Source organism: Platichthys flesus, chromosome 6 (genome assembly GCF_949316205.1).
Source record: "Platichthys flesus chromosome 6, fPlaFle2.1, whole genome shotgun sequence".
NCBI lineage: Eukaryota > Metazoa > Chordata > Actinopteri > Pleuronectiformes > Pleuronectidae > Platichthys > Platichthys flesus.
Window position 1 is genome coordinate 3,523,700 of NC_084950.1, and position 18,709 is coordinate 3,542,408.

At 40.7% G+C, this 18,709-nt stretch overlaps 1 protein-coding gene across 1 annotated transcript; it reads right to left on the minus strand.

The window, feature by feature from the left end:
• Positions 1 to 7,725: 7,725 nt before the first annotated feature.
• LOC133955021 (myosin heavy chain, fast skeletal muscle-like) lies at positions 7,726 to 17,836 on the minus strand. Its single transcript, XM_062389659.1, has 39 exons — positions 17,618 to 17,836; positions 17,397 to 17,540; positions 17,153 to 17,309; positions 17,033 to 17,060; positions 16,847 to 16,955; positions 16,654 to 16,746; positions 16,501 to 16,564; positions 16,321 to 16,419; positions 16,123 to 16,226; positions 15,856 to 15,994; positions 15,616 to 15,734; positions 15,088 to 15,237; positions 14,825 to 14,995; positions 14,429 to 14,729; positions 14,234 to 14,298; positions 14,062 to 14,149; positions 13,823 to 13,940; positions 13,611 to 13,734; positions 13,185 to 13,321; positions 12,842 to 13,097; positions 12,507 to 12,749; positions 12,248 to 12,424; positions 12,022 to 12,167; positions 11,826 to 11,916; positions 11,332 to 11,721; positions 11,089 to 11,215; positions 10,887 to 11,005; positions 10,609 to 10,805; positions 10,257 to 10,440; positions 10,007 to 10,172; positions 9,731 to 9,855; positions 9,299 to 9,607; positions 8,992 to 9,195; positions 8,769 to 8,894; positions 8,515 to 8,685; positions 8,308 to 8,412; positions 8,112 to 8,207; positions 7,850 to 8,002; positions 7,726 to 7,746 (listed from the first exon to the last, which is right to left on the minus strand). Exons 1-39 carry the CDS (start codon positions 17,822 to 17,824, stop codon positions 7,726 to 7,728), a joined length of 5,823 nt encoding a protein of 1,940 aa, XP_062245643.1. The 5' UTR covers positions 17,825 to 17,836.
• Between the last annotated feature and the right edge of the window lie 873 nt (positions 17,837 to 18,709).

Genomic DNA, 18,709 nt, shown 5'->3' on the forward strand with positions numbered 1-18,709 from the left:
AACCATGTCAAACTGTATCAAATGGGTCCCAAGACATTGACAATGAAGACATAAGATTACAGTGACTTTTCGTCAAACGCCATATGAATGGCGTGGCATTAAAGTTCATCAACTCGCCGTGAAACACGAAATTGCTGTAACTTCAGTGTTCATGATTCTATCTCTCTCAAACTACATGTGTGTAACAACAGCCCCCCCCTGAAGATATTCATATGGTTTTAAGAAATGGGCGTGGCAAAAAAACTGACCAGCGCCCCCTATAGGGCAACCCCGGCACTACGATGGCCGACATTTATACAAATCTATCGGGACATGTGTCGTTTCATAACAAACAAAAAAATATCTTGGATAGGTATGCTTGACCAAACAGGGAGGCCGCCATTTTGGATTAAGTGGCCATTTTTTTTCCATATTCCACATTTTTACTTGATGCACTTGTCCCAGGGCTTTCATCAGATTAACTTCAAATTAAGATCAGTGCCATCACAACAAGATGGAGATAAAAAGTGATTAAGAGATTGACCTTTCGTCACACCGTGTGACCGTGGCGTGGCGTCTTGAGTTTGATTAAACGCCATCAAAACACGAGGTTCTGTATCTCGGACATACATTGTCCAATCGAGTCCAAACTAGACATGTAAGACAAGGGTGCCATCCTGATGACATCTACACAGAAATTATGACTTGAAATTACAGCGCCCCCTGGTGGCTACAGGAAGTGACATGTTTTATACTTTGATGAACTGCTCCTGGCTGATTTACAATATACAGCTCAAATCAGATCAGTCAAGTCATTAGATCATGGTCAGAATTGTGACGTTTCCTCAAACCGTGTAAACATTGATGTGCGGCGAAGGATTTTCCTTCGCCAAAGGACACGATGTTATCATAACTCCACTGTGCATTGTCCTATCACTACAAAACTTCTGTCACATGGTCAGAGTCCAAGCCTGAACAGCTCTGTGTCAATATTTCCTCAGTGTCATAGCGCCACCTACTGATTCGCCAGGAAACAGGAAGTACTTTGTTAATCCACTCTGCATTATCCAACCGGCTCCAAACTACTGACCTATGATCACAATACTGATCTGAACAGCTCCATATATGAATATTAGTTCAGGATCATAGCGCCACCTACTGATCAGTGTGAAAATTAAGTTGCGGAAACATTGTCCAATTGACACAAAATTTCTCACGCTACATCAGAGCGCCTACTTGAACAGATATATATGTCTGTGCGTAATAATAGTGATGGCGCCACCTACTGGCAAACCTACTGCCGCAGAGCGCAAAACGCATGCAACGTGGAGAAGTGCATGCTCGATCGATGATGTGCGCTTGGTCATCGATCGCTCTCTCCACCGACCGCAACAGGCTTCAACGTGCGGGTGCTCGGGCCCGCAAGTGCTACAACGTAGCCCTAGTTTAATCCTAATCTGTAATTGGTGTATTTAACCCTTGTATGGTGTTCGGGTCTGTGGGACCCGTTTTCAATATTTGCTAAAAGAAAAATAATGCGATAAATATTTTTTTCAACCTGAGACTCATTGGCCTTGGCTCATTTTCTGTGACGAACATATAAAATAACATATTTTCAGTGACTGTACACTGCACACACCCCCCTACTCATTTACATTACATATGAGGTGTTCGGGTCCACTGGACCCAGGACTACAGAAAGTGTTAAATTGTACATTTCAAGCGCCTCTGCTCCCACATTCCAGCACATTTTACGTTAAAGTTCTCTGCCAGTTACTGCATCTCACAGGGATTCTGTTGATTCCCCTTTGGACTTGAAAACTCCGGCAAGGATAAGAACCTCAAAGTATGCAAATAAATGGGTTTCGTCCATCTCATTCCAGCTTTTTACGAAAACACGCTGTCCCTCCAAATTAGTGCAATCCAGAATGATTTTCGTAATGAAAAGCTCGTAAGAAGGCTTGATGTCCTGCACGAGTCACTGCTATCCGTGTCTGCCCTGGTTGCATCCTTATTACATTGGTAGCCATGCGGGGTGGCTAAAGAGCAAAAAGACCATTCAATTTCATAATTTTTTGACATCCATATGTTGGCTGCTGATGGCCTGGCCTGGATTTGGGACTGTCTACAGATTCACTTTTTACGTAGCTGGCTGATGGTCAATCTCATCCTCTTCTTCAAACTCACTGTCAGACTCTGAATTGACAGAAACATGATCTTCATATTCTCTACTCTTCCCTTCATTGACTTCCAAAGATTTTCTATCTTCAAAAATAATTTCTAAGGTTTGTTGTATTCCGCCCTTGTTGTATATAAAATATAGATGTTTCATGCAAGACAGAGGATCTTGCAGGAAATCCCGCCCCCGATATGCAAATTGGGGCCGGGATACAAAAAATAAATAGCTTTGACAATCGGGCTCCTTATCACAATCCTTGAAGATGGCAAAAAGGTTCTCTGCTCAGAGGGCCTTAGAAATGATTTTTGAAGAGAGAACATCCTTGGTAGATAATGAAGGGCAAGAGTTTTCAGAATATGAAGATCATGTTTCTGTAGATTCAGATTCTGACAGTGAGCTTGAAGAAGAGGATGAGATTGACCATCAGCCAGCTATGAAAAAAATTCATCTGCAGTCAGGCCCAAACCCAGGCAAAACGTTTTTTCCAATCATATCTTGATTTTAATTGATGTTTCTTTGTTTTATTGCATTTTTTCACAAAAAAACGAAAAGCACTCTTTTTCATAAATGTGATTTAACAGGGGTAAATAACAAATATTAACCATATATGCTGTTTATATTGCTTGTAATTAAACATCTGTTAAGTATTTTTACAAAAATTGTTGTAGCTGTATTGATTGAAAGACCGAATAATGCAGTGGGTCCACCAGACCCGCGAACATTGGCTGAGTGACCAAAACACGAACACCATACAAGGGTTAAAAGCATAACTACAACGTGGATGCTAGTCAAACATTGATCCCATCAATGTTTTATTGGTATATTAATGACAGTAACCACAAGCGAAATGTCTGTCTCTGCATTTTTACCAAGTTCTAGCTCCACAACTATAATAGTATATCAAATAAAAAGCTATAATCAACACATTTTTAGTAGCTCAAACTGCAGGAATGCTTTGACATCCTGAGAGCCTTGACTTTAGTTTTTTAGGTCACTATTGGAATCTATATTTGCTGCAATGAATTATTATAAATAACTATAGCACAAAAGAAAACACAAATACACCCAAATATATAGAACTTAAATTAAGAGAATAATTATATTTCTTATGTAGAAAGTTTCTGCATTGTTCATTCCGTAAAAATCAAACATTTTATCGGTGGCTAGATGCCTCAAATAGGAAACCATGTTTATGTGAATAGAGATTAATGAGCAGACTTGTTCAAACACAGGAGAGATGTGACTTGTGAAGTCAGATTACAGCTGGAGGCGCTGCAGTGGATAATAACACCACTGATGATATGCACGTCTGCGGCCTCTCCACTGGGAGGATGTCAGCACTGAGGTTTAAAGGCAGTGTCGTTGTTTGCCTCAGGCCTCCGGATCCAGTGAGGCAGAGGGAGACGAGAGCTCAACGTTAAACAGGTAACAGACATTTCTGTATAATCCTGACGTGATGTGTCGATTCACCTCTTAATCTAAAGCCTCAAACTCTTATCTTAAATTAACAATTGAGGTTGAAGCCGGTCGTTAAATGTTTTTTGTGCTTCCTAAATACTATTTCCTCCTCACTGTGTTTTAAGGGACTCTTTTGCAGTTTGTAGAATCAAGCTGTTGGGCTCTATAATTCCAATCAGACAAGAATGATCTTCTAGAAAACTTGAATATTTGTAGCAAATTTCATGGCAATCCACCAAATAACTTCCAGTATAAATTAGGGATGCACCGATATGGACATTTTTGGGCGATACCAATGTTTAAAACAATCTAGCCGATACCGATGTTAGTTTATTTTGTTTTGTTGTTATTCATTCACCCTTTTGTGCCAGGAAAATATTTAAATTGGAGGGGGGGGTTCTCAAAATGGTGGTTGACCAGGAGAGTAAGATCTTCCTTTGGGCTTTTAAGATGCCCCCTAAAGGCTGAATTATAGTCCTGCGACTGCAACCGCGGAAGGCCACGCAGCTGCATCGACGGACTCGTTTTGGTTTATACTTCTATAACATGCTGTGCGTGTTATAGAAGTATATAGAAGTTCTGGCGCAATTCACCGCCAGAACACTAGGCGGAGTACCCTTTTTTTCAAAGACAAAACACACAAAGAAGAGACGTCTTCTTCTTCGTCGACTGTTTATTTACATCGCCACTCCGGCTCCTCATAGCCTATTTCTGGCGGACAAATCGGCCAGTCAGTGACGGGTTATACAAGTGGTCATACTTTCGGATCTGTTCTGCCAAGTGCTCTTCTATTTGGTCCATATTCGTTCTTCTAAATCTTCCGTGATTTCCGCGTATTGTGGGGCATGAAACCGGAAACTAGACTCCGGATGGGATGTAGTAAGCAGACCAATCACAAGCCTTGCAGGCTGCTTGAGGCTCGCGTCGCTTTGTCATGTAGTTAAGGCCTAATTATAGTCCTGCGACTGCAACCGCGGAAGGCCACGCAGCTGCATCGACGGATCCGTTTTGGTTTATGCTTCCTAAACGTGCTGCGCGTGTTGCAACGCAATTCACCGCCAGAACACTAGGCGGATTAACTTTTTTTTTCGAAAACAAATCACACAAAGAAGAGACGTCTTCTTCTTCGTCGCATGTTTATTTACATCGCCACTCCGGCTCCTCATAGCCTATTTCTGGCGGACAAATCGGCCAGTCAGTGACGGGTTATATAAGTGGTCATACTTTCGGATCTCTTCTGCCAAGTGCTCTTCTATTTGGTCCATATTCGTTCTTCTAAATCTTCCGTGATTTCCGCGTATTGTGGGGCATGAAACCGGAAACTAGACTCCGGACGGGATGTAGTCAGCCGACCAATCACAAGCCTTGCGGGCTGCGTGAGGCTCGCGTCGTTTTGTCGTATAGTTAGAAAAATTGGCGTACGCACGCAAGCCGCCAGAGGGCTCGAAAGGGGCGTGTTGCGTGTCTTGCGTGCATGCGTGCGTCCGTGCAACACGAGTATAATTTGGCCTTTAGAAAAATTGGCGGACGCACGCAAGCCGCTAGAGGGCACGAAAGGGGCGTGTTGCGTGTCTTGCATGCGTGCGTGGGTGCGTGCAACCCGACTATAATTCGGCCTTAAGCCTGAAACATGCTTCTGCGACTGCGTCTGCGTCTTTTCACGCCGCTGTGGCGCAAGACTCGTTTTCATTCATGCTTCCCCAACCGTTGCGCGTCTTACAAAGCAATTCCGCGCCAGAACACTAGGCGGAGTAATGCTTTTTGTCGAAGACGACCTTAGAGACGCCTTCTTTCTTCTTCGTCGATTGTTTATTTACATAGCCACTGCGGCTCCTCGTAGCCTTTTTCTGGCGGACAAATCCGCCAGTCAGTGACAGGTTATACAAGTGATCATACTATCGGATATCTTCTGCCAAGTGCTCTTCTATTTGGTCCATATTCGTTCTTCTAAATCTTCCGTGATTTCTGCCGGTATTATGGGGCATGAAACCGGAAATGCAGCTCCAGAAGGGATGTAGAGCAGACCAATCACAGCCTTGCGGACTGAGTGAGCTTGCGGAGCTTTGCCGTAAATTTTAGAAAAGGGGGTCGACACCCGTCAGCACGTAAGGAGGGATACATAAGCACGTAAGGGACCCGGAAGGGCTCTTGCGCTTACGGGCCCGTGAAAACGCAGAAGCATGTTTCAGGCTTTAAGATAGCAGCCCCCCCCCCCCCCCTTCCTCTGAAGTGGGGGAGGAGATAAGTATGGTGAAAACTATGCATGTCTGTGTAGATGTTAATCAGAGAATGAAAGAGTCAGAGAGACCTACAAAGGAAGCCTGTAAAGGGCCTATCTAACACTAGCTTTCATTTAACTTGTTGACACAATATCACATCACACATCAACACAATCTACTCTACTTACATCACGTCTTTCTTGTCTTTTTTTTTCAAATCTCATTTTAATGAAAAGGCTCTTATTATCTGACTTTTTCCCTCCTTTCATCAAGATTACTTGAGCGTTGTATTTACTTCACTCGATCAGTGAATACCTGTTATTTCGGTTGTTGACATATTTATCTTTAAGCTGTGTTGTGCTATTGTAACTGCTCCATTGAAAGATCATTAAATCTTTATATTCCAGCTGAACACAATATAATATAAATCTTTATGCCTGACCTTTGACTTAATAATAACCTTAATTAGGACTAGAGTTTCTACTTTCATTATTTTCAATATTAAAATAAATCATTAGAATTAATTGTATTAATTACAAACAATGACAACAAAAAATGAACAAAACAAGTCCAGTTTTGCGAGATAAATTCAATCGGAATTCCATGATCCATAAACTTCTGTGTTTATCAACAGCAATTATTGGATTGTTCTTATATTGTTTTAATAGTGATGTCACCAATAGATGGAGAGGTAGCTTCTATGCCATCTGACCAATAAGGCTCAAGACTTTGGTGTAGTATCGCTAAGCTAAACGTGCTATTTTATATATTTGTATTAATGTCAGTAGGTTACATACTTTTAATCATTTCTAACTATGACTAAGCTTAGTGCCGTATAAATGCAGTTATCTATTATTTCGGAATAGGACGAGACACTGCTGATTTTACTTTGGAAACTATGGTGTGGCTGTTTTCAAAGTGTGGTCGATGCTGTTGGTGTTGTTATGTAGTTTTTACCTCGTCCAGAAAAGGTCTGACTGACAAGGTGAGAAATCTGAATATATTACAGTATCATAATGTGTGATAAGTTAACGGTGGTAAGACAAATTATTATTATTCTTGTTTAATTTTATATTGAACATCCGGTATTTGAGATTTGCTAATCTTAGGGTTGAAAAAGGAGGAGACACTGTTATATATCGAAAAAACTATGGTTTGGCTGATTACAAAGTGAATGCGATGCTGCTGTTGTTTAATTTCATCATAATCATCATCCACGATCTTCCTCACCTCATCCAGAAAAGGTTTGACAAATCTTAATAAATTGTAAACCGTTATGTAATATGTGATCAAATAGCAATATTGGTATTTTGAATGAATTATGAAAGGTCTTGACAGAAAAGATAAGGTATCTAAAATTGTTTAATATATTGATGTTATATGTGATTAAATAACCTTTTGTATTATTCAAGATAAGTTATTCATATGTACAGCATAGTTAGCCTGGTTGCCACTCCGTAGCTACCGTGAGTTCAAACAGTTTCACTGCTAGCAAGGTAAAACCTGATAACATCGCGACATGCAGGCAAAAGTTGACTAGGAAAATTATTGGTCAATAAATCTTGCTCATATGCATCTAAATAACTACAGCTTTTTATGCCCATATTTTTCGTGTATTAGAGGGAAATTAAACGGGCTAAAACAACAGGGGAATGCCTGAATGATAAAGATAAAGAAAAAGTACCTGAAACAGTTTATCTTATCTGATGGAGATGGTAAGACCCAGGAAGAGACTTTAAAAGAGGGGACGGACAAAATGTTTCTCAGAAGAAACAGGAAGATGCAAATAAAATTAGAGACATCAATTTCAGAGCAAAAAATACAGTTTATTTTGAAAGCATATTTCACCTCATATTATATGATTTGAAACAGGTGATCAGCCGATGAGCTTTATTCAGCTGCCTCTTTACCCTAAAAAACACCAAGAAACAAAAAGGATTGATCAGGTTCCTTTCAAACAATTTCACCTGCATTGATTTTCTGCCACAATAATTTCCAATTTGTATTTGTTTACCACACAGAAATGTAGATTTACCTTTCCGGAGTCACGGGTCTTGGCTCTCAGTTTGTTGACCTGGGACTCTGCAATGTCAGCACGCTCCTCAGCCTCCTCCAGCTCATGCTGGACCTTCCTGCACTTGGACAGGTGGACATTGGCCTGCTCCTCCTGGAAGACAAAACAGGGCAAATGGTTAAATGACCAGCAGATATACTGCACATGAAATATGATGTCGTATTGAGTTGTCATTGTTTAAAAATGTATGTTTTGCCCTTACCGCTTCCTCAGACTGCCTCTTGTAGGCCTTCACCTTGAGCTGCAACTTGTCAACCAGATCCTGCAGCCTGGAAACGTTTTTCTTGTCCTCCTCAGTCTGTAGTTGAAAATACATAGATTTGCATGTTTTAAAGGGAAGTATATTATTACATTTGCTTTTTTTGTACTAAACACATAAAATGTCAAAGTGACTCTACCTGGTAGGTGAGCTCCTTCACTCTCCTCTCGTACTTGCGGACACCCTTAATAGCATCTGCTCCACGTCTCTGTTCAGCGTCAATCTCTGACTCAAGTTCGCGCACCTTTTGAAAAAAAGAAAAATGCATTCTCAGTTTGTTACGAGTGTTTTGATGTTTTTTTTAAACTTATTTTAAACATGTATAATTATAACATTATTTTCTTACCCTAGACTCCAGTTTCTGGAGCTGCTTCTTGCCACCCTTCATGGCCAGGTTCTCAGCCTCATCCAGGCGGTGCTGCAGGTCCTTAACAGCCACCTCCAGGTTCTTCTTCATTCTTTCAAGGTGAGAGCTAGTATCCTGCTCCTTCTTCAGCTCCTCAGCCATCATCGCAGCCTGGAAAACACAATATTTGGTTTTAAAAACGTCCAAAAATGAAAAAGTAGAAATATTGATAATAAGTACAAACGTAAGCGTACATCAGTGATGGCTTTCTTAGCCTTTTCCTCTGCATTCCTTGCTTCCTGAACAGTGTCATCAACTTCACCCTGGACCTGAACCAGGTCAGACTCAAGCTTCTTCTTGGTGTTCAGAAGGCTTGTGTTCTAAAGGATGAAAAAATGAAGTAACTTAAGTGATTAACATTTCCAGTAGATAACGTTTCATTGGTTTTATATATCGAAGTACTGTATATTTGTTCACCTGAGAGTGCAGAAGTCCAACACGCTCACTGGCATCCACCAGCTCCTGTTCAGCGACTTTGCGACCTCTCTCTGTCTGTTCCAGAGCCACTCGAAGTTCCTCAATTTCAGCCACCATCAGACCGTTTCTGCGATCCACCATAGCAGCTTGTTCCTTAAGGTCGTCCGCGGCTCTAACAGCATCATCCAGATGGAGTTGAGCATCCTAGTGAAATGACAGCAGGAAAATACACGAATGAAACTCAAAATGAACTGTAGGTGCACTCACTATACTGTAGTTTGTACAACAGCAGTATTTCTAGCAATACCTTCAGCTGTGCCTGCACATTCCTCAGCTGCTTCTGGGACTCAGAAGCCTGGCGATTGGCATGGCTGAGCTGAATCTCCATCTCATTCAGGTCTCCTTCCATCTTCTTCTTGATTCTCAGGGCATCGTTCCTGCTCCTGACCTCAGAATCCAGAGTGCTCTGCATAGAGTCAGTCACCCGCTGGCTGTTTCTCTTGATTTGCTCCATCTCCTCATCTTTTTCTGCCAGCTTCCTGTCCACCTCACCCTTGATCTGGTTGAGCTCCAGCTGAACACGCAGGATCTTAGACTCTTCGTGTTCCAGAGTTCCCTGATGACATCATAGAGTTAGATTTTTCTCCTTATCGTCAGGGCTTTCAGCCCAATATACTGCATTGTCCTAGATTTGTAATACTTTCTCCTCAGAAAATCTCCCTGGATAAAACGAACATACCTCAGCCTCCTCAAGAGCTGTCTGGATCTCAGATTTCTCTGTCTCCACCTGCTTCTTGGACTTCTCCAGCTCATGGATGCTCTTGCCAGTCTCACCAATCTGTTCAGTCAGATCAGAGATCTCCTCTGCAGAAAGAAAAACATTATATATTGTCAAGCCTTGAAATGTAAAATAGAAACACTAACACAAAATGTTGATTATAATCAAAGACACTCAGGTAGGAAATAAAACACAAAAATACGAATACATTATTCTCGTTGTGAAGTGGGAACTCACGTTGCAGGTTCTTGTTTTCACGCTTCATGGTCTCCAGCTGATCCAGAGCTTCCTCATAAGAGTTCTTCATCTTGAACAGCTCAGTGCCGAGAGAACGAGCCTCCTTCAGAGATCCCTCAAGCTCTGACTGACCCTCCTCATACTTTTGCTTCCAGTCTGCCAACACCTAAATAACACAATTTATTGTGTTCAGATAGATATTCAGCAATACAAAGACATGTAAAAAAAAAACATTGTGTGAATTGGCCACCTTGTCGAAGTTCCTCTGCTTCTTGTCCAGGTTAGCAGCCAGCCCATTAGCCCTCTCCACATCAATCATGAGGTCCTCCACCTCACTCTGCAGCCTCTGTTTGGTTTTCTCCAGAGAAGCACATTTGGAGTTCACAGCCTCAATCTGCTCCTCAGCCTCCTGCAGACGCTGAGCCAGCTTTTTCCTTTGAACAATTGCAAATTTTCTCTCAAAAAAATATCTTGGAAACTTTTACAGATATTCTTACATATATCAAATTAAATAAAAACACTAAAGTAATGTTCTACAGATAAATGTACAAAATATATGCAAAGAAAAAGTCGGTTAATTTAATTGTTTGAATGTTACTCACTTGGACTCCTCAAGTTCTTCAGTGCGCTGAATAGCATCAGTTTCATACTTAGTTCTCCACTGAGCCACCTCACTGTTGGCCTTGGACATTCCACGCTGCAGCTCAGCCTTGGCCTCCTGCTCCTCCTCAAACTGTTCCCTCAGCAGGTCACAGTCATGGCGGGCTGATTGCAGTCCATGGGCAAGAGCGTTCTTGGCCTAGGATAAGAAATATTATTGAATGTGTAGAACTTTTAAATCTTATTCAACGAGGCCAGGACACACTGACAGTTTTCTCACCTTAACCTCCTCTTCAATCTGTCTCTTCAGCTCTTCAATCTGTTGAGTGTAGGCCTGTTTGCCTCTGGTCAGCTGGGACACAAGAGCCTCTTTCTCTTCAATTTGACGGCCAAACTCACCTTGTGTGAAAATAAAAAACATTAGTTTCTTTTCAGTTTCTGTTTGATCTTTCTCAAACTGAAGATCGCTGTCATTTGCATACCATTTTCTGTCAGGAGACGGGCTTTCTGTGCACCCAAGTCATTCGCTTGACGAACAGTTTCATCATTCTTGGTCTTCAGTTCACTAAGTTGGTCCTCAAGAGTACGGCACAATTTTTCCAGATTTCCCTGAATAAAAAATTAACAGAAAACAAAGATTACATTTTATCACAATTATTTAATTTATTGTTTTTTTTAATGTATAAAAAATGCAATTAATACTCTAATATTTCTTTTATTTGTACCTTTGCTTTGGCAACAGCCTCCATGTTGCTGGAAAGGTCATCAATCTCCATTTTGTATTCACTCTTTTCCTTTTCAAGCTTCTGCTTGACACGCTGGAGGTTATCGATCTGCTCTCCCAGCTCAGCAACGCTGTCAGCCTGCTTCTTGCGAAGAGCGGAAGCAGTGGCTTCATGCTGCAGAGTGGACTCCTCAAGGTCACGACGGAGCTTCTGGAACTCAGCTTCCCGCTTCTTGTTCATCTCAATCTGAGCAGCAGTGGCACCTCCAGCCTCCTCTAGCCTCTCACTGATCTCCTCAAGTTCCCTGGAGAGGTCAGCCCTCTGCTTCTCAACCTTGGCACGAGCAGCACGCTCAGCTTCAATCTCCTCCTCCAGTTCCTCAATACGGGCCTGTTTCAAGTATATATTTTATTGTTTAGTGAACATTAAATGTGAACCACAAAAACTTGAAAGCATGTTGTGTTGTGTTTAAAGCAATATGTTTTAATATGTACCTGAAGCTCCTTGATCTTCTTCTGAAGCTGAGATCCCAAAGACTGCTCATCCTCAATCTTACTAAGGAGTTGGCTGATTTCAAAGTCTTTCCTGTGAGAGCAACAAAGTTCATAGTAAGAGTTCATTCATGCTATTGAACATGACCAAAAACATGATGGTTATTTTATAATAGGGAGGGAAACAAAATTTGGATACTTTTTCATTTTCTCATCAGACTGCTGCTTATCATTCTCAAGATCCATGATGGATTCCTGGGCCAGTTTCAGATCTCCCTCGAGCTTCCTCTTGGCTCTCTCAAGGTCCATACGCAGTTTCTTCTCTTGTTCCAGAGAACCCTCCAGCTGAACATTGAGACATTGAGATTGTGAATATAATGCTAAAGAATCAGGTTTTGTCAACCTAAGTGACTTTGTAAACTTACATCATCGACTTGCTGCTCAAGCTTTGTCTTGGCTTTGGTCAGAGTGTTGACTTTGTCTTCCTCAGCCTGCAGGTCATCAAGAGTCTGTTGATGAGCCTCCTGAAGGGCTTTCTTCTCCTTGCTCAGCTTAGCAATGCTCTCATCTTGAGAGGCCATTTCCTCTGTCAGGTTCTTAACCTATGTTTGCAAGTAAAATGTGATTAAACACATAGTAAACATTAATTAACTTGATATGCTTAACATTTTCATATTTACAAACCTTGTTTTCAGTGGCATGTTTCTCTTTCTCCACCTTGGCCAATGTAAGCTCCAGATCGTCAATATCCTTCTTGAGCTCAGAACATTCATCTTCCAGCTTTCTCTTTTTAGCAGTAAGCTCAGCATTCATTTCCTCTTCATCCTCAAGTCTCTCAGTTGTTTCTTTGAGTTTGGCCTCCAGCTGAATCTTGCTCTTGATAAGTCCCTCACATCTTTCCTCAGCATCTGACAGATTGTCTCCTTCCTGTGTTATTGTTTGACACATCAAGTGTGAGCCCATCATTATTTGACCTACAAAACATGAACAATTGCAAGTACCGTCTATGATTTACATACGGATGCCACTTGGAGCTGAAGATCGTTCTTCTCTTGCAGAAGAGACACCATCTTCTCTTCTAGTTCCTTCTTCTTGGCCAGGGCAGTAGCCAAGTCAGTTGTCATCTTTTCATAGTTTTCCTTCATCTGAGACAGCTCCTTCTCAGTTTCAGCAGTCTTCAGCAGAGGCTTGATCTTGTAGTAAACCTTCATCCATGGCCAATGTTTGACATTCATGAATGAGCGCACGTTGTACTGGACGGTGTACACGGCTTCCCTGTGAAGGAGAAATTTTTGTCATGAGAATTTTTGCTGATTTTTCACCCCATGTATTTGTGTCCAGAGTTTATTGTTTTCAACATGCCTCCTCTCCATCATCTTCATGAACTCCTTTCTCATGAGGTAAGCACGGCACAGAGCCTGAGTCATTGTGACCAGAGCTGCAAGCTTTTCATCTCTCATCTCCTCAAGGGTACCCAGCAGACCAGCCTTGAAGAACACCTGAACAGAAAAGAGAAAATATAAATGAACCTTCAGGTATCCTAAATTGTTAAAGACTCATGAGGCAAAAATGCTTTATTAATGTACACATAAGATAGATGATTTGAAACTCTACCATTGATGAGTAATTGCTCCAGGTACAGGGTCTAATTTTAGACCAAATTACTTCAAACATTTAATAAACCTTGAGGTACAATGCTGATTATCAGACAAACAAACAAAATGAATAAGAAAAATCAATCTCCTTTGTACTTATACCAGCAATAAAAAAAGGAAACATGGTGCTTACCTTTGTGTGTCCAAATCTGTACTGGTCATGATCAATATCAATTGATCCGAGCAGCTTTTCTGAAGCCTTCTTGTTGTCAATGAACTGGCCCTCAGGAATGACACTGGCATTCAATACCTTGTACCTTTTAATAAAGAAGATATTGGTCTCTGTAAGTATTTTTTGGAGTTTGTGACAACATTTTTGGATGTGATAAATATATTCATTGGTACCTCTGCTTGAAGTCACCATATTGGATTCTGCTGGGGAAACCTTTCCTGCAGATTCTGATACCCTCCAGCACACCGTTACACCTCAGCTGGTGGATGACCAGGAAGTTCTCCATCAGTCCTATTTCATAAGAGATTTCATTATTACTTTTGTGAATAGTTATACTCCTCATTGAACCAGCACTGAACTGAAACCATACTGACAAAAAAACATGGCATTCCCCAAAGAGTTCAAATCTTACCTGGAGTCTTCGACTCATTGGGAATCAGACAACGCACAAAGTGAGGATGGGTGCTCCTCAAGTTTGTCATCAGCTTGCCCAAGTTTTCCTGTAGATGCAAAAGAGTTAGATGGTTGTTTGTGTATAACGTAATGTGTGATGTTATTTCTTGGTTTTCAATGCCAAAGCTTACCCTAAACTGTGAAGACACAGTCTGCATAGAGCCTCCCTTCTTCTTGCCTCCCTTCTTTCCAGCCTCTGTTGAGCATTTCAAGAAGAATTATTTTTGTGAGAAACTGAATACATACAGAGTCAAATTGCTACATTGAATAAAGAGTAATACAATATTAAAATATGTTTTAATTGAACAGTTAATTGTGTGGCATACCCTCAACAACAGGGGGATACAGGCCAGCCAGCAGTTTCACTGATGACTTCTGGTACAACTGCAGAACAGACTCATTCAGTGGGTCCTTGTTCTTGTCCAGCCAGCCACAGATATTGTAGTCCACTGTACCAGCATAGTGCACCAGGGAGAAGTGGGCCTCAGCCTTGCCCTTTGCAGGTTTTGGCTTCTCAAATGCTTTGGTCTTGCCAAGATGCTGATCATAGAGCTTATTCTTGAAGGATGTGTCATCAGCCTTAGGGAACATGCACTCCTCTTCAAGGATGGAGAAGATGCCCATGGGCTAGATGAAAGTACAGAGAGATAAAGTATATCATGAAGTGACTGGTTTTTTTTTAGGAGAATTTCATACAATAGAATCATAAAAATGGTGTTTACCTTTTCAATCAGCTCAATGCAGGCGGCCAAGTCCATACCGAAGTCAATGAACTCCCAGATAATACCCTCCTTCTTGTACTCCTCTTGCTCCAGGACGAACATGGTGTGGTTGAAGAACTGTTGCAGTTTCTCATTGGTGAAATTGATGCACAGTTGCTCCAAGGTGTTGAACTGTGAGGTGACAAATAGTCAGCCTGATGCTCATAGACAACAGGAAAAACTTTGTCTCATTTTAATTATGAGTTGCAGAATATGAGGCTTACATCAAAGATTTCAAAGCCGGCGATATCCAGAACACCAATATAGGAGTTTCTTGACTGCTTAGTGTCCAACATCTGGTTGATACGGACGACCATCCACAAGAACATCCTCTCATAGATGGACTTGGCCAGGGCAGTCACTGAGTTGTTCACCTTAAGAAGAATGTAAAAATATTTTTTCCCTGTACGCTTCTGTATAGTTGTTTTGTAAAATGCTGTGCTACTGGATACCCTATATAGGTATAAACTTAATAGTCAAGAAAAACATAACACAGCCAGTACATCTCAATCTCTATACATCACCTGACAGCTTAAAAAACGACTCAAACACCCACTGTTCACGAAGGCCTTTGGCCTCAGTTAATGCTCCACTGTGCCATTAGTGCTGTTTATTTATATCATGTTTTGTACAAATAACTTTTTTCTTTATATATATATATATATATATATATATATATATATATATATGTGTGTGTGTCATTATAAAAAAAAAATTCACTAGGATATTAGAAATTAAAACTTTATGTTTACCTGAGGTACAGTCTGTCCCTTGGTGACATACTCATTTCCGACCTTCACTCTGGGATAGCACAGACCCTTCAGCATGTCAGCGGAGTTCAGACCCAACAGGTAAGCAACCTTGTCAGCATCTGAAAATGGTTTCATTATTTATTATGTAGTATTGTGAATATATGTGTGTCCATGACAGAACAAAAACTTGTGTGATTGAGAACATCTGCTGTTCACTTTGATATTATTTCAGATAGTCACCTTCTGTGCCATCGGGTTCAGCCTGCTCCTCACGCTGCTTTTGCTTGAACTTCATGTTACCATGGTGGATCACAGCACCAGTAAACTTGTAGATGGCCATCTTCTCCTCACCAGTGAAGCCCAGGATATCAATAGCATTCTGTGTTCAGAAGATAAATATTTTACAACAATTCTCCACCTTGGAAATATACATTAATAAGATCACTTTAGATATCATACACATCAGATGTTTGCAATATGGTAAATATTAAAACCTTGATCACTCACATCAGTGGCTTCCAGCTCAACTTTGTCATCAATGCTGGCCACAGTGATCTGACCCATGCTGATCAAGGGGAAGTCGTAGGGGTTGGTTGTGATGAGTGCCGCCTCTGAAGATTAAAAACGTAATGAAGATTAAATGTAGTTTTTCCCCCAAAAAAATCAGCATATGTTTAAAATCATGCAATAGCTTAATCTGTTTACCAACTATCCCCGGTATGTGGTTTGTCATCATCTGGTAGAAGATGTGGTAGCCTCTCTCTTGAGAAAGCTGGTATGTCACTCTTGACTTCTCCAGCAGATCTACAAATGTTGATCATCAGTCACAACCTGGTCAGTCCTGAATTTCAGTAATCTACACTTGCTATGTGGATTGTTACTTACATGTCTCAATGTCAGCACTGGCCAGTTTGCCAGTTGTGCCGAAATGGATTCTGATGAATTTACCCTGTTTAGAAGATAGAAATTGTTGTAATCTCCCCAAATAACCAATGTCTAACAAGAATCTTGTCTTGTACAAAGTAACCCCATACTTACAAAGCGAGAAGAGTTGTCATTCCTCACAGTTTTGGCATTACCGTAGGCCTCCAGCAGGGGATTGGCTGCAATAATCTGATCCTCCAGTGACCCCTATAATCCAAGTTTAGAAATTAAATCAGAAAAGAAAATAACCTTCTTTCACAATTTATACTCTAGTTTACTTGGACTCAATGAGGTCATCACCACACACCTGAATCTTGCTGGTATCCTTCTTCTTTTCTCCTCCTGCCACTGCGATTGTGGCGAAGTACTGGATGACACGTTTCGTGTTCACAGTCTTTCCAGCACCAGATTCTCCACTGGGTATGAACACAGACTTATAAGAAGTTGCTCAACATATTTGAGTCTCAAAAAAAGTCGACAGATATGAACTTACGTGATCAAGACAGACTGGTTTTCCCTATCTGTGAACATAGAAACCAAATGAATTTAACACATTTCTTACAGTGAAACATCATTCTGTATACTGTATACAAATTCTACATTATGGACATACCAGTAAGCATGTACTGATAAGCGTTGTCAGAGACGGAGAAGATGTGGGGTGGAGCCTCCATACGCTTCTTGCCTCTGTAGGCATTTACAACTTCAGCATCGTACACTGGGAGCCATTTGTAAGGGTTAACAGTGGCACAGAACAACCCAGAGTAGGTCTGAAAGTGTACATAGAGATAAACAGTTAACTCCATGTTTAGTTTTTGATTTCAATATAACTTATTGCACTTTAAAGATTGTCTTACGTAGATCATCCATGCTGCATAACGCTCTTTGAGGTTATACAGGACAGAGGCTTCATTGAGATGGGTCATCATGGCCATGTCCTCAATTTTGTCGTACTTGGGAGGGTTCATTGGATGGACATCGCCTTCTTTAAATACCTTCTCCTGCAACAGGACATTGGTTACATTTACAACTGAGAACACACTTTACTTTCAGCTGAGTCTTATTTTATGATACAAACCTCCTGAGTGTCGTGGACTTTGACAGTGACTTTGCCACCATCTTTCTTCACGATTGTTCCCTTCAAGTACAGCTCTTTGACATCGGCCACATAGCAGGCAGTCTTGGCATCAAAAGGTGCGCTTTGAGCCTCAATTCTCTCCCTTTCTGGCTTACGCAGGTATATGGCTGCTTTGCCATAAATGGCCATCTCCGCGTCCGTACTCATGGTGACAGTTTACTTCTGTGAGAGAATAGCAAATAAGAGTAGTGTTATTTATCTGTGTCAAACCTCCTATCATCAGCTGATGTAACTGAACTGACTAAAAATCTGTATTGAACTTCTTAATTAACCTATCTATATTTAATCAATGTCTGTCCATCCCCACAAGTGACTTGACCTGTGTTTAGTTAATATTGATCTGAATAACTATAACCTTTACAACTCTCTGAACAAAAACTGGAAAACTTGAATAAATCTTTTTCATGAAATAAGTTCAAAGTTCATTAAAAAAAACAGTTGCCTTTACCTGACCCTCTCTCTTCAAGATCGGTTATATTCCACAATCCTGTTGAAATCATAGAACACATTTCCAGTTAATGATGATAGTGTTAAACCTACATTTGTTTAACAACCACTGCTGATTAATTAGTATTTTAAAGACATTGTCCATAAATATTGAAATGCTGTCTTACAGACAGAAGATGAGTCTACCTCAAGCAGGAGTCTTCTGGGGTCTGCTACAACGCTGCTGTGTCTTGTTGGACCCTTTATATTGGAACTGACTGGCCCCCCAGCTGAAGCTATAAATGGGACTGATGCCAAATAGGGTGTGGAGGAGTTTCAGTGGAGATTTATTGAAACAGTCCTATACAGTTATTGTGCAAACATACCAGACCATGTCCCAAATTTCTTTATTTGTTTAGTTTTGCATTTCATTTAAATTTAACAATTTGGAAATATTTTCTTGTCAATCCAAAGATTTTATTTTATGCACAACAAATAATAAATACATAGGGGAAAAGGTGCACAAGATGCAGTGGTATCTTTAAATATATGAGTTATAGTTGTATAACATGTTTATTTATAGAAAATATTCTGTTCTGTCTGATG